Raw genomic sequence first — 14,045 nt, 5'->3', positions numbered from 1 at the left:
ATGTTTACGAGATGACAGAAATGACATTAATGTTTTGTGACCTTTGCCGTCTGCTCAGGTTTTCTCATACACGGCCAATAAAGAGATCCGAACTGATGACCTCTGTTTGGATGTGTCCAAACTCAACGGCCCTGTTATGATGCTCAAGTGCCATCACTTGAAAGGCAACCAGCTCTGGGAGTATGACCCAGTGGTGAGTGTGTGTGTGTGTGTGTGTGTGTGTGTGTGTGTGTGTGTGTGTGTTTGCAGTATAAGCCACTGGTAACATCTGTATCGTTTGTGCCTTTGTTCATGAGAGTTTCAAGGAATGTTCAGTACAAGTTAAGCTCTATTGACAGCATCTGAATAGTCCCATATTTTATAAGAACAAACAAAATTCACGATTACAGTAATGCACCTGCAATGGAAGTCTATGGAGCAAGGCGTTGAACTTGAATAAATATGAAAGTACACATTGTTCCAAAAGTATAGCCACAAGACTTAAACATTCCACATGTTAACATGAGACCAGTGTGATAAAATCACTTACTAAGAGGGTTGGGTAAAAATATGGATTTCTTAATTAATCGCAGTTTAATCTTTGATTAGCAAATGGCTAGTACATTTTCAGATTTCACTCTCCAGTGGCTGAGTAGTATAGTGGCAAAGAAGTTCAGCATCAAGAATGTTGAGAGTAAAAGTTTGGTTTGACTCGTTCTGTGTAATGTGTGTCCAAAAACAAGATCCATACATTTCTCACTGAATAAAGTCTATTTTGATAACCTTTCAGTTCTTTGCAGTCAGTTGTTGATGAAAAACAACAAAAATAAAAACATTAAATTCTCATCACATATAGCACAGATGTGGTAAAGAGGCCATGAGACTCCACTCTCATTAATGTGTGCTCAACCAAAACACTTCAGTGTAAAACAAGCACTAAAACGGTACTGTCACTTTAAGCACAATATTCTTAGTAACAGTACCGTTTTAGTGCTTGTTCTACAAATCAATGTAAATAGTACAAATTATAGATGTAAACAAAAAACATGTAACTCTCTCTCCCTCTCTCTCTTTATATATATATATATATATATATATATATATATATATATATATATATATAAATATATATATACAGGTGCATCTCAATAAATTAGAATGTCGTGGAAAAGTTCATTTATTTCAATAATTCAACTCAAATTGTGAAACTCGTGTATTAAATAAATTCAATGCACACAGACTGAAGTAGTTTAAGTCTTTGGTTCTTTTAATTGTGATGATTTTGGCTCACATTTAACAAAAACCCACCAATTCACTATCTCAAAAAATTAGAATATGGTGACATGCCAATCAGCTAATCAACTCAAAACACCTGCAAAGGTTTCCTGAGCCTTCAAAATGGTCTCTCAGTTTGGTTCACTAGGCTACACAATCATGGGGAAGACTGCTGATCTGACAGTTGTCCAGAAGACAATCATTGACACCCTTCACAAGGAGGGTAAGCCACAAACATTCATTGCCAAAGAAGCTGGCTGTTCACAGAGTGCTGTATCCAAGCATGTTAACAGAAAGTTGAGTGGAAGGAAAAAGTGTGGAAGAAAAAGATGCACAACCAACCGAGAGAACCACAGCCGTATGAGGATTGTCAAGCAAAATCGATTCAAGAATTTGGGTGAACTTCACAAGGAATGGACTGAGGCTGGGGTCAAGGCATCAAGAGCCACCACACACAGACGTGTCAAGGAATTTGGCTACAGTTGTCGTATTCCTCTTGTTAAGCCACTCCTGAACCACAGACAACATCAGAGGCGTCTTACCTGGGCTAAGGAGAAGAAGAACTGGACTGTTGCCCAGTGTTCCAAGGTCCTCTTTTCAGATGAGAGCAAGTTTTGTATTTCATTTGGAAACCAAGTTCCTAGAGTCTGGAGGAAGGGTGGAGAAGCTCATAGCCCAAGTTGCTTGAAGTCCAGTGTTAAGTTTCCACAGTCCGTGATGATTTGGGGTGCAATGTCATCTGCTGGTGTTGGTCCATTGTGTTTTTTGAAAACCAAAGTCACTGCACCCGTTTACCAAGAAATTTTGGAGCACTTCAGGCTTCCTTCTGCTGACCAGCTTTTTAAAGATGCTGATTTCATTTTCCAGCAGGATTTGGCACCTGCCCACACTGCCAAAAGCACCAAAAGTTGGTTAAATAACCATGGTGTTGGTGTGCTTGACTGGCCAGCAAACTCACCAGACCTGAACCCCATAGAGAATCTATGGGGTATTGTCAAGAGGAAAATGAGAAACAAGAGACCAAAAAATGCAGATGAGCTGAAGGCCACTGTCAAAGAAACCTGGGCTTCCATACCACCTCAGCAGTGCCACAAACTGATCACCTCCATGCCACGCCGAATTGAGGCGGTAATTAAAGCAAATGGAGCCCCTACCAAGTATTGAGTACATATACAGTAAATGAACATACTTTCCAGAAGGCCAACAATTCACTAAAAATGTTTTTTTTATTGGTCTTATGATGTATTATAATTTTTTGAGATAGTGAATTGGTGGGTTTTTGTTAAATGTGAGCCAAAATCATCACAATTAAAAGAACCAAAGACTTAAACTACTTCAGTCTGTGTGCACTGAATTTATTTAATACACGAGTTTCACAATTTGAGTTGAATTACTGAAATAAATGAACTTTTCCACGACATTCTAATTTATTGAGATGCACCTGTATATATATATATATAATATACAGTACTGTGCAAAAGTTTTAGGCACTTAAGATGTTTCACAAAAACCTTTGTCTTAAGATGGTTATTTATATCTTCAGCTTTAGTGTGTCAATAGGAAAATACATTTTAGACTCCCAAACATTACTTTTGCAAATATAAAAGATTAGAATAGAAGAACAGGGTGCTCTGCAAGAGATGGCATTGCCTCCACAGAGCCCCTCACTGAACATCGAGTCAGTCTGGGATTACATGAAGAGACAGTAGCAATTGAGACAGCCGAAATAGATAGAAGAACTGTGGCGAATTCAATCAGTGGTCCAAGAAGCTTGGTACATCCTATCTGCCAACAACCAAGAAAAACTGTGTCAAGGTGTACCTAGGAGAACTGGGGCTGTTTTAAAAGCAAAGGTGGCCACACCAAATATTGATATAGCTTTTTTGTGTTTACTGGACTTTGTATGATGTTAATTGATAAATTAAAACTATTTATGGCATTATTTTTTAAGACATTCTCACTATCCAACATTTTTCACAAGTGCCTAAAACATTTGCACAGTACTATATATATATATATATATGTATGTATGTATGTATGTATGTATGTATGTATGTGTGTGTGTGTGTGTGTGTGTATATATACAGTTGAAGTCAGAAGTTTACATACACTTAGGTTGAAGTCATTAAAACTAGTTTTTTAACCACTCCACAGATTTAATATTAGCAAACTATAGTTTTGGCAAGTAATTTAGGACATCTACTTTGTGCATGACACGAGTCATTTTTCCAGCAGTTGTTAACAGACAGATTGTTTCACTTTTAATTGACTATATCACAATTCCAGTGGGTCAGAAGTTTACATACACCAAGTTAACTGTGCCTTTAAGCAGCTTAGAAAATTCCAGAAAATGATGTCAAGCCTTTAGACAATTAGCCAATTAGCTTCTGATAGGAGGTGTACTGAATTGGAGGTGAACCTGTGGATGTATTTTAAGGTCTACCTTCAAACTCAGTGCCTCTTTGCTTGACATCATGGGAAAATCAAAAGAAATCAGCCAAGACCTCAGAAAAAAAATTGTGGAACTTCACAAGTCTGGTTCATCCTTGGGAGCAATTTCCAAATGCCTGAAGGTACCATGTTCATCTGTACAAACAATAGTACGCAAGTATAAACACCATGGGACCACGCAACCATCATACCGCTCAGGAAGGAGACGCATTCTGTCTCCTAGAGTTGAATGTAGTTTGGTGCGAAAAGTGCAAATCAATCCCAGAACAACAGCAAAGGACCTTGTGAAGATGCTGGAGGAAACAGGTAGACAACTATCTATATCCACAGTAAAACGAGTCCTATATCGACATAACCTGTCAGCAAGGAAGAAGCCAGTGCTCCAAAACCGCCATAAAAAAAGCCAGACTACAGTTTGCAAGTACACATAGGGACAAAGATCTTACTTTCTGGAGAAATGTCCTCTGGTATGATGAAACAAATATGGAACTGTTTGGCCATAATGACCATCGTTATGTTTGTAGGGAAAAAGGGTGAGGCTTGCAAGCCGAAGATCACCATCCCAACCGTGAAGCATGTGGGTGGCATATCATGTTGTGGGGGTGCTTTGCTGCAGGAGGGACTGATGCACTTCACAAAATAGATGGCATCATGTGGAAGGAAAATTATGTGGATGTATTGAAGCAACATCTCAAGACATCAGCCAGGAAGTTAAAGCTCGGTCGCAAATGGGTCTTCCAAATGGACAATGACCCCAAGCATACCTCCAAAGTTGTGGCAAAATGGCTTAAGGACAACAAAGTCAAGGTATTGGAGTGGCCATCACAAAGCCCTGACCTCAATTTGAGAGAAAATTTGTGGGCAGAACTGAAAAAGCATGTGTGATCAAGGAGGCCTACAAATCTGACTCAGTTACACCAGTTCTGTCTGGAGGAATGGGCCAAATTTCCAGCAACTTATAGTGAGAAGCTTATGGAAGGCTACCCAAAATGTTTGGCCCAAGTTAAACAATTTAAAGGCAATGCTACCAAATACTAACAAATTGTATGTAATCTTCTGACCCACTGGGAATGTGATGAAAGAAATAGAAGCTGAAATAAATCATTCTCTCTACAATTATTCTGACATTTCACATTCTTAAAATAAAGTAGTGATCCTAACTGACCTAAGACAGGGAATGTTTTCTACGATTAAGTGTCAGGAATTGTGAAAAACTGAGTTTAAATGTATTTGGCTAAGGTGTATGTAAACTTCTGACTTCAACTGTGTATATATATATATATATATATATATATATATATATATATATATATATATATATATACACACACTACTGGTCAAAAGTTTTGAAACACTTATATATTTATTTTTTTATTTTTTTATTTTTTTACATTTTAGAATAATAGTAAAGTCATCAAAACTATGGAATAACATAAATGGAACTATGGAAATTATGTTGTGACTAAACAAAATCCCAAATAAATCAAAACTGTGTTAAATTTTAGCATCTTCAAAGTAGTCACCCTTTGCCTAAAATTTGCAGACATGTGCTCTTGACATTTTCTCAACCAAATTCTTGAGGTGTCACCCTGGGATGCTTTTTAAACAGTACTGAAGGAGTTTCCATCTATGTTAAGCACTTTTTGACTGCTTTTCTTTATTATTTGGTCCAAGTCATCAATTTCAAAAATGTTTTTTTTTTTAATTAAATTTTAGTTTTTTAATGAAATAAATTAATATGGTGGCACAAATATATTTTTGTCTACATTTATGCATTTGGTAGACGCTTTTATCCAAAGCAACTTACAGTGCACTTATTACAGGGACAGTCCCCCTGGAGCAACCTGCCTTGCTCAAGGACACAATGGTGGTTGCTGTGGGGATCGAACCAGCAACCTTCTGATTATCAGTTATGTGCTTTAGTCCACTACGCCACCACCACTCCACAAAAAGGGAGTCTTTACATACAAAACAGTCAACTCACAGGGATGATATAATGTATTGCATGAAGTTCATCCACCTAGAATGGTATTGCCACCATTAAAAGCTCAAATGAAACACATTTTTGTATGACATAATTAATAGTTTGTTTGTTTTTTTTCTGTTTTTTTTACCAAAATACAAGCTTCACATTTCTGCTTTTAAACTTCCATAGTAAGTGATATACTGTAAACATGATTGTGGTTTGATTTTACAAACTCAAAAGACGATTTAAAATTAGGTTCAGTGATAATGGACAGCATGGCACAAATGCTGTTGTTGATATGCTGTTGTTGATAGAGCTTTAGTTGTTTTGAACCTGGAACATTGCTTTAATTGTTGCTGCGGCATATTTGTATGTGTACATGTCTATATGTGCGTGAACATACATATTGTTTGATCCCGGACGAGTCTCCAATAATGTTACAACCCCAGATGGCCTAGGGGTTTGATGGTGCAAAATTAAGATGATAATGATGCTGTACAATGTGTAAAACGTGTACAACAGCATTTGATAAAATACATTCTGCCTATGCATTGAGATAACGTATGTTTGTTGATGTTCCTTGGCCCTTCTCTGATGCATGCATGCATATGCACTTTTAACTCAAAGATATTTCACCTCTAGGGTCTGGCTTGCCTCATGTCATATAACATCAAAGACAATGAGCTAACCCTTTAAAGCTGTCTGTCTGCAGGGTGTGCAGTCATCATTCTCTTGTTCTATGTACAGCATGCATTCACACGTGCGCACACACCCCATGGCTTCCTTATAAACATTGTTGCAGGAGTGGTAGTTTAGTTAGATTACATCATATTTTAGTCAATCTCAAACCTACATTGCCGCTCCATATTGGTATAGAGCTTAAATGCCACTTCCGGCCTGGAGAGATGTAGAGAGTGAATTAGCTGAGGGGAGTAGAGAGGAAGAACCACAAAGCTGGAGATTGTTTTTTGCATTCCACTGCTGTTGGTTTAAAGAGATGCCTGTTACTCCAAAGCCTCCTCCCCCTCGCCCCAGATTCTGAGTCCCCCCCACCATGCTGGCCCTTAGCCCAGAGAGACGGAAGGATGCACAGAATAGAGAACTTGAGCAAAGTCTTTCCACTGTCAGATAAAGCTTCTGTTTTGCTCTTGGGGAGAGCGAGCGAGATAGATAGGGTGGAAGGAAAGGAGGTTGGGAGTGAGCGAGATCAGGAAATCTTTTGCCAACGAGAGCACCTCTGCTGCATGTATTACCATATATTACCATCACTAACTCATCTATGAGGCACACTCGCACCTTACACTGTGTCTTATAGGTTCTACCTCCATCCTAATTGTATCAGTGGGGCTTGATGCTTCTTGCTAGGCTGAAGCTCTAAAGCACTCAACTCCCCTAAGCCCCATTACACACGCTCACACACATGCTCCACAGTAAAGCAATCCCTGTGCACCCACAATTTGTCTTTGCCCTCAAGCACCCAGGTTTATAAGGCCATCCATGCATGTAGCAGATACAGTGGATATGTTCGGAATCGACTATTTACTGTTTGTACTGTTAAATTACAGTTTGAATACTGTGCACAGTATGCATGTGATACCTTTGGAGTGCCACATAAAAGCACTTTTCATTTTCCTTTTCTTTTCTTCTTTTTTTTGTTTTTTTTTTAGTAGAAAGTGTATAATGTATACTCTGCAGTAAACAGTAGCTACTAGTATTCCATCACCACAAAAAAACATTTTTGAAAGCTATTTCACATCTTACATGTGCATATCTGCCTCTCTCTTCCTGTAGAAACTAAGCCTGGTACATGTGAACAGTAATCAGTGTTTGGATAAGGCATCTGAAGATGACAGTCAGGTGCCCAGCGTCAGGGACTGCACTTGGGCCCGCTCACAACAGTGGCTTCTCCGCAACGTCACACTGCCTGAGATATTCTGAGATCAGCACACACAAGCACACGGACGGACAGATGGACAAACTCTCACACCTGAGCTGGTAGAGAGGAGATAGAGAAAGAGAGAGAGAGGACTGCTTTTCTCTCAGTCCCTGATGGTCTGTCTTTAAATGATCTAAATGAACAGAACTGCAGCATTTGTATATGAATCTCCCCATCACTCCACCTCGCTGAGGAACAGAACAAAAGATGGAGAGAAAAAGAGACAAATTTGTGGAGAGAGAAACTTGAGTTTAATGCTTTTATCCTCCTCTTTGAGGAGCAGGGGTCATTTTGGTTATGTTTACGAGAACGCCTCCCTTTTAGGGTATCAGTGTGTATGTTTGTGTGTGTGCGCTGAGAGTGTGTGAGCCAGATTGTTTTCCACAGAGGAGTTTCAAACTTTTATTCATTTAATTTAATTATTTTTAAATGCTTTTAGAAATGAAGGGTATTTAGCACATGAAGGAGAAGCTATCGTGTGTTTGAGTGCATGTGTGCATGGCGTTGTGTCGCATATCAGGATGGATCTGTGGATGTGGTCTGCTATCTATTTGCCCAAGCTTAGAAGCAGGGGCTCCCCTACTGGCCATTGACAAATGCTGGCAATGCCCTGACCTGTCTATCAATCTTAGTGTCAGCGAGTGGACTACCTTCAATCAATCACTGTATAGATCTAGAATCAATGGACAGGATGATGGATCATCAGGGACATTATAGGACATGTTTCATATCGACATTGTTCATGTAAAAAAAATTACACCGGTGGTGGAAGATACCTTTCAAGATTTTTGGATTTTGGAGTGCCACATAAAAGCACTTTTCATTTTCCTTTTCTTTTCTTCTTAATTTTTTTTTTTGTTTTTTTTTTGTTTTTGTTTTTTTTGTTTTTTTAGGACTTTTGTTATGTTTGTTGTCTGTTTCTTAAAGGTATGGTGGTTATTTAAAGTTAAAGCGATAGTTCACTGAAAATGAAAATTCTGTAATCTTCTTCTTGTCTTTGTGTTGTTCCAAACCTGTATGACTTGTTTTCTTCCATGGAACACAAGAAGGAGTTGTTTATGTTAGCTTCAGACACCATTCACTTTTATTGTATAGAAAAAAAGATGCAAGAAAGAAAGGTTTGGAACAACATATGGGTGGGTAAATGATGAAAGAATAAACATTTTTGGTTGAAGTATTCCTTTAACACAATTTCAGGACTGTACCTGAACTCACCCAGAATTGTTGACTTCCTCTGGGTTTCAGCCTTTTAGTTGACATGAGTTGCATTAACCATAACCAGAAAGAGATTGATTGTCTTCTGTCATATCATCCAAAAGACAAGTGTTGCTGTGTACATGTGTGAGAGGTAATGACTGAATTCAACTGTCTATTATCTTTCTTGTTTACTTTCACTTTAAATTGTTACTGATGTATTTGTGTGTAGAAGAATTTCTTTTTTTTAATCATCAATTGACACATTTGACATCTGAAAATGACAGTCGGTGCCTGGTGTCAGGGACTAGGACGCACTGGGAGCTGCTCACCACATTTTAACTGATGTGTAAAAACATAGCCTGAAGAGATTTACTCTGTGTTATGTCTTGCATTTCCGATTCATGCATTTCAGTTTTCTGATTTTATTTTTAAATGGTCTGTCATTACAATTTTGTGAATCCAGACCCTCCGATCTCTCCTGTCATATCAGAGGAGGAATAGGAAATTAAGACTGAAGGATGCTGCACAGCTGAGATGGATGGAGGATGTTTGGAAGATTAAAGTGAACTCCTCTGTTCTGATTTTTGTTATGCAGAATCAGGAATCAATCCTGACATTTTTGCCCTCAATAACTCTTGACCCTATCCAGATGCTTTAACCAATCTTACTCTCATCATATACTCAGCACTGTTTTATTACTGGATACATGAAATCTGCAGAGAGAGAGAGAGAGAGTGAGTGCCATATTACTTTCACATATCCAGCTGTATAATGATTCTAAATAAATGTATGATTCTGAAAAAGATTCTAAATACAGAATTTAAATTCTTAGATTCTAAATAAAGATTTTGAATAAGAATTCTAAGGTTCTGAAAAATATTCTAAATAATCATTCTAAATTCTAAAAGATTTTAAATACAAATTCTAAGATTCTGAAAAAGATTCTAAAACAATTCTAAATACTTAATACAATTTTCAGTTGCACAGGGGGAGATGAGCTGAGGAAGATAGTGTCAAGTATTTGGACAGGGCCCAAGGATCATTTGTAGACATGTCAGTATGAATGAATGTGCGTGTTTATATCTGTCAAAGGGATGTCTTTCATTCTTTCTTTTTATTTTTTAGCCTGTTAAGGGTCTGGTCTGCTGATTGGTGGGTTAGCGTGCCCCATTTTGAGATGATCCACAGGCTGCAGAAATAAACCACGGAAAGTTTACAGTCTAACTTCTCTTCTGTTAGTGTTTGATGTCTAGTTCATACTCATAATTTCACATTGTGATAAAATCTCAGAAATGATCCAAAACCATGCTGTTGTATCATTTTTTTATTTAAGTTATTGGTTTGTTGAGAACAGAGGGTTTTGATTCCATTGCAACAAAAAACATGTTGTCACTCAAGCAAGGTGTTAATCAGTATCAAAATAGCACATGAAAGAATGTTCCATGAATGTATTCAACTATTAATTGCTTCATAACTCTTAAGGAAAACATTTAGCTTTTTGGTGTGAAGTTCAAATTAGGTTTTCATGGCTTGAGTTTGTAAGTGTAACCAACATTGACAAGTGAAGAATTTAGAATCAGAATGAGCTTTATTGCCAAGTATGCTTACTCACACAAGGAATTTGTCATGGTGACAGAAGCTTCCAATGCAAGAGAATGCAACACTGGCGAATAATGTACAGATTTTGCTCTTATGGAAAGAAATTGGTACTTTTTTTCACCATAGTGGCATTCAACTGATCACAATGTATAGTCAGGACATTAATAATGTGAAAAATTACTATTACAATTTGACAAAAAATGTTCAGAACTTTTTAAACTACTTCAAAGAGTTCTCATCAAAACATCCTCCATGTGCAGCAATGACAGCTTTGCAGATCCTTGGCATTCTAGCTGTCAGTTTGTCCAGATACTCAGGTGACATTTCATCCCACGCTTCCTGTAGCACTTGCCATAGATGTGGCTGTCTTGTCGGGCACTTCTCACACACATGTCCTCATAGAAACTGATATATGATGTCACAGTATTTGTGAGCTCGTCCAGGTCTGTGGCTGCAGCTTCAAAAACACTCCAATCAGTGCAGTCAAAGCAGGCTTGTAGTTCCAGCTCTGCTTCATTAGTCCATCTTTTTACAGTCTTTACTACAGGTTTAGCTGATTTTAGTTTCTGCCTGTAGGTCGGAAGAAGATGAACCAGACAGTGATCAGAGAGTCCTAAAGCTGCACGTGGAACAGAGTGATATGCATCCTTTAATGTTGTGTAGCAGTGATCCAGTGTATTTCTGTCTCTGGTGGGGCACGTAATATGCTGTTTGTATTTGGGCAGTTCACATGTGAGATTTGCCAGATCTCCAAGAATAATAATAAGTGAGTCCAGGTGTTGTTGCTCCGTGTCGGTGATCTAATCAGACAGCTGTTTCAGCGCTGCATTCACACGCGTGTGGAGGAATATAAACACTCACAAGAATACACGAGGAAAACTCCCACAGCAAGTAGAAAGTCTTACAGTTTATGAAGAGCGCCTCTAAATTAGGACAGCACATCTTCTTCAGCGTTGTTACATCTGAACGCCAACATTCGTTGACATAAAAACACATTCCACCGCCTCTCGTTTTCCCTGCTAACTCCATGGTGCGATCCGCTCTGAACAGCTGGAAGCCCGGAAGATGTAATGCGCTGTCCGGAATGGCTTCACTCAGCCAGGTTTCCGTGAAGCACAATGCAGCAGAATTGGCAAAGTCCTTATTTTTGCAGGTGAGGAGAAGTAATTCATCCATATTGTTAGGAAGAGAGCGGAGATTCTGTAGATGGATTGGTTTGAAAACCGTGCTGTCGGAGCTTGACCAGTGCACTGGCTCGCTTCCCATGTTTGCATCTTTTAATGCGCTTGTACAGCACCACAGCTCCTCCGACTAAAATGTCCAACATAACGTCCGAATAATCAAAAACCAGTAAAAGATTGTTTGGCATGTGCTGCCGAATATTCAGCAGCTCGTCTCTTATAAAACTGATTGGAAATAAATTACTAAACACAGGACAAACAAACAAAAACAGCAAAAGAACTGGAGAGCTCCATAGCGAGGCAGTTATGTACGGTGCCATCTTGCAGAGACTCATGGGACATTATGCCATTGCTTTGGGTTGTGACTTGGTAGCGCTGTCCTAAAACTTCTCAGTTGCTCTCAGGGCATGGTATCAAAGACATGTACAGTAAAAGCATTGAAATGACAGCTTTACTTACTGTTTGGTGTCTTTGGCATCAACTTTGTTAGTGTGTTTTGTGCAGCATGAGTTAAATGTGGTTTGTCCCATGAAATCAGAAGAAAAAATGAACTGTTTCTAGATCAGTCAGTTCAGATGTTATCAGTAGATAATAATAGGGGGGAGAATATTACAAATTTGACATGGTGTTGCTAGAGCGGAGTCTGAGAGACAGACCCCAAAACTGACCATATGACCTTTTAGACCTGCCCAAGAACTGTCCCATATTTCAGTCTTTACCATACAGTTTTGTTGGCTGCCAAGAGAGAGCAGTCACAAACACTATAGGGAGCTTGGTCCTTTATAAATATTTCATTTCCATTTGATGGAACATTTAAATGCATACCTACTGCTTCATTTTACTCAGTGTTAGTTTAAAACTAAGATCTCACATAAATATACTCAAGAGAAACACTTCTAATTTCTCAAATGAAATCTAATTAGCCAGTGTTTGCCTGGCGAAATAGCTTGGGCATAACTCATTAAAATAAATGTATTTCATCTTTAGTTGGAAGATTAAATTTAACCACAAACTTTTGAGGGTTATTTTTGAACTCACCCAGAGTACATTTCTTTAGAAATTACAAAATATCTGGAATTAATTAAAAATTAAAATTGCACATTTTAATGAAGAACATACATGCTAAATTTAGATTTACTTGAGCGCATGCTTTAATACATCCCTCGTTTCTGAGCCTGAAAGCCTGGTTTCCCAGAATCATATGATTTTTTTAAAAAACGAATTGGTTGGACAAGGGACCCTAGTGAGTAGCAACAAGTTTGGTATAAACTGTTACCAAAGTGACAGTACAGTCTGGTTCAAAACTGTTGCCTCTGAAGTACATATTGATTAACCTGTTGCTTACAGTGTATCATGTTTTTAGTAGCCTTAAGTATATACTGTAGACACTTCCCTTAAAGCAGCAGTCAGTCTATTTTATATTCCAATGAGTAACATACAAGACGCAACACCATTGGGCTTGTTTTAGTTCCCATTTTAGATTTACATTATTTGATTCAAAGAAAATTCATTTGACATCAACATAAAATGTTAAACACATTTGAACAGTTAATACAGGAACAGAAGTAAAGCCACCCATTGCTGTGTTCATCTTGCTCATTTAACAGATGAGAGGGCACTCACACACAAAAATGAGGCAGAGGCAGAGGCAATCGGCTTTCTCACATTCACTCAAACTGCACCCAAATGAGAGAGAGAGAGAGAATTCAATAGCCCAATTCAGTGTAATTAAGTAAGGGTGAACGGCAAACGATTTCAATCTCACTTGAGGTCCCATGTGACGGACCTTCAACATATAGTTTTCTGATATGATGACATGAGGAATGGCAGGGAACATTTGACCTTATCTGAGGTTATAGGTCACAAAGCATACAACAAAATCTTTCCCTAATAATAATCTATACTTTGTACATATAACCATAACAGATTATTATATTCATACTTTGAGTCACACAGTGCAATTCTTAGAATTATTTTTCAGCAAACAGACAAAATATTTGTATTTAATGTATTAAATGTATTTTACAACAGTCAGTCAAGATCAAAGCAAAGTTATAGTACTTGGTCATTATGAACGCTTGGAATGTTATACATACTAACATGAATATGGATCATCTTAGAGGTTTAAGATAATTTCTTCTGCTGAACACAAATTATGATTTTTAGAAGAATATTTCAGCTCTGTAGGTCCATAAAAGATAAGTGAAAGGGTGGCAACATTTTGATGCACCAAAAAGCACAAAGAGGCATCATAAAAGTAGTCAATACGACTCTGGTGTTTTAATCCATATTTTCAGAAGTTATATGATAGGTGTGGGTAAGAAACAGATCAATATTTAAGTCCTTTTTTGCCTGAAATTCTTCTCTCAGCCCAGTAGGGGGCAACATGCATGAAGAATGTGAATCACCAAAAACACAAGAATGTGAAAGTGATCTGTTTCTCACCACATCTATCATAACA

General features: G+C 38.0%; 1 protein-coding gene across 5 annotated transcripts in view; it reads left to right on the top strand.

Annotated features, from left to right (window-relative positions):
• Positions 1 to 12,914, top strand: part of LOC127452871 (polypeptide N-acetylgalactosaminyltransferase 1-like) — a 157,898-nt gene extending 144,984 nt beyond the window's left edge. For 4 of the 5 annotated variants that reach the window (XM_051718696.1, XM_051718694.1, XM_051718695.1 and 1 more), the window contains 2 exons: positions 59 to 193; positions 7,463 to 12,914. In XM_051718696.1, coding sequence (XP_051574656.1) covers positions 59 to 193; positions 7,463 to 7,609 — 282 coding nt within the window. In that variant the 3' untranslated portion in view covers positions 7,610 to 12,914. The remainder of the gene's footprint in view (positions 1 to 58; positions 194 to 7,462) is intronic. The other variant, XR_007899322.1, reaches the window with a different exon arrangement.
• The last annotated feature ends 1,131 nt before the right edge of the window (positions 12,915 to 14,045 follow it).

This window comes from Myxocyprinus asiaticus, chromosome 15 (genome assembly GCF_019703515.2).
Source record: "Myxocyprinus asiaticus isolate MX2 ecotype Aquarium Trade chromosome 15, UBuf_Myxa_2, whole genome shotgun sequence".
Classification (NCBI taxonomy): Eukaryota; Metazoa; Chordata; class Actinopteri; order Cypriniformes; family Catostomidae; genus Myxocyprinus; species Myxocyprinus asiaticus.
This window is presented reverse-complemented; position numbering and strand designations above follow the sequence as displayed.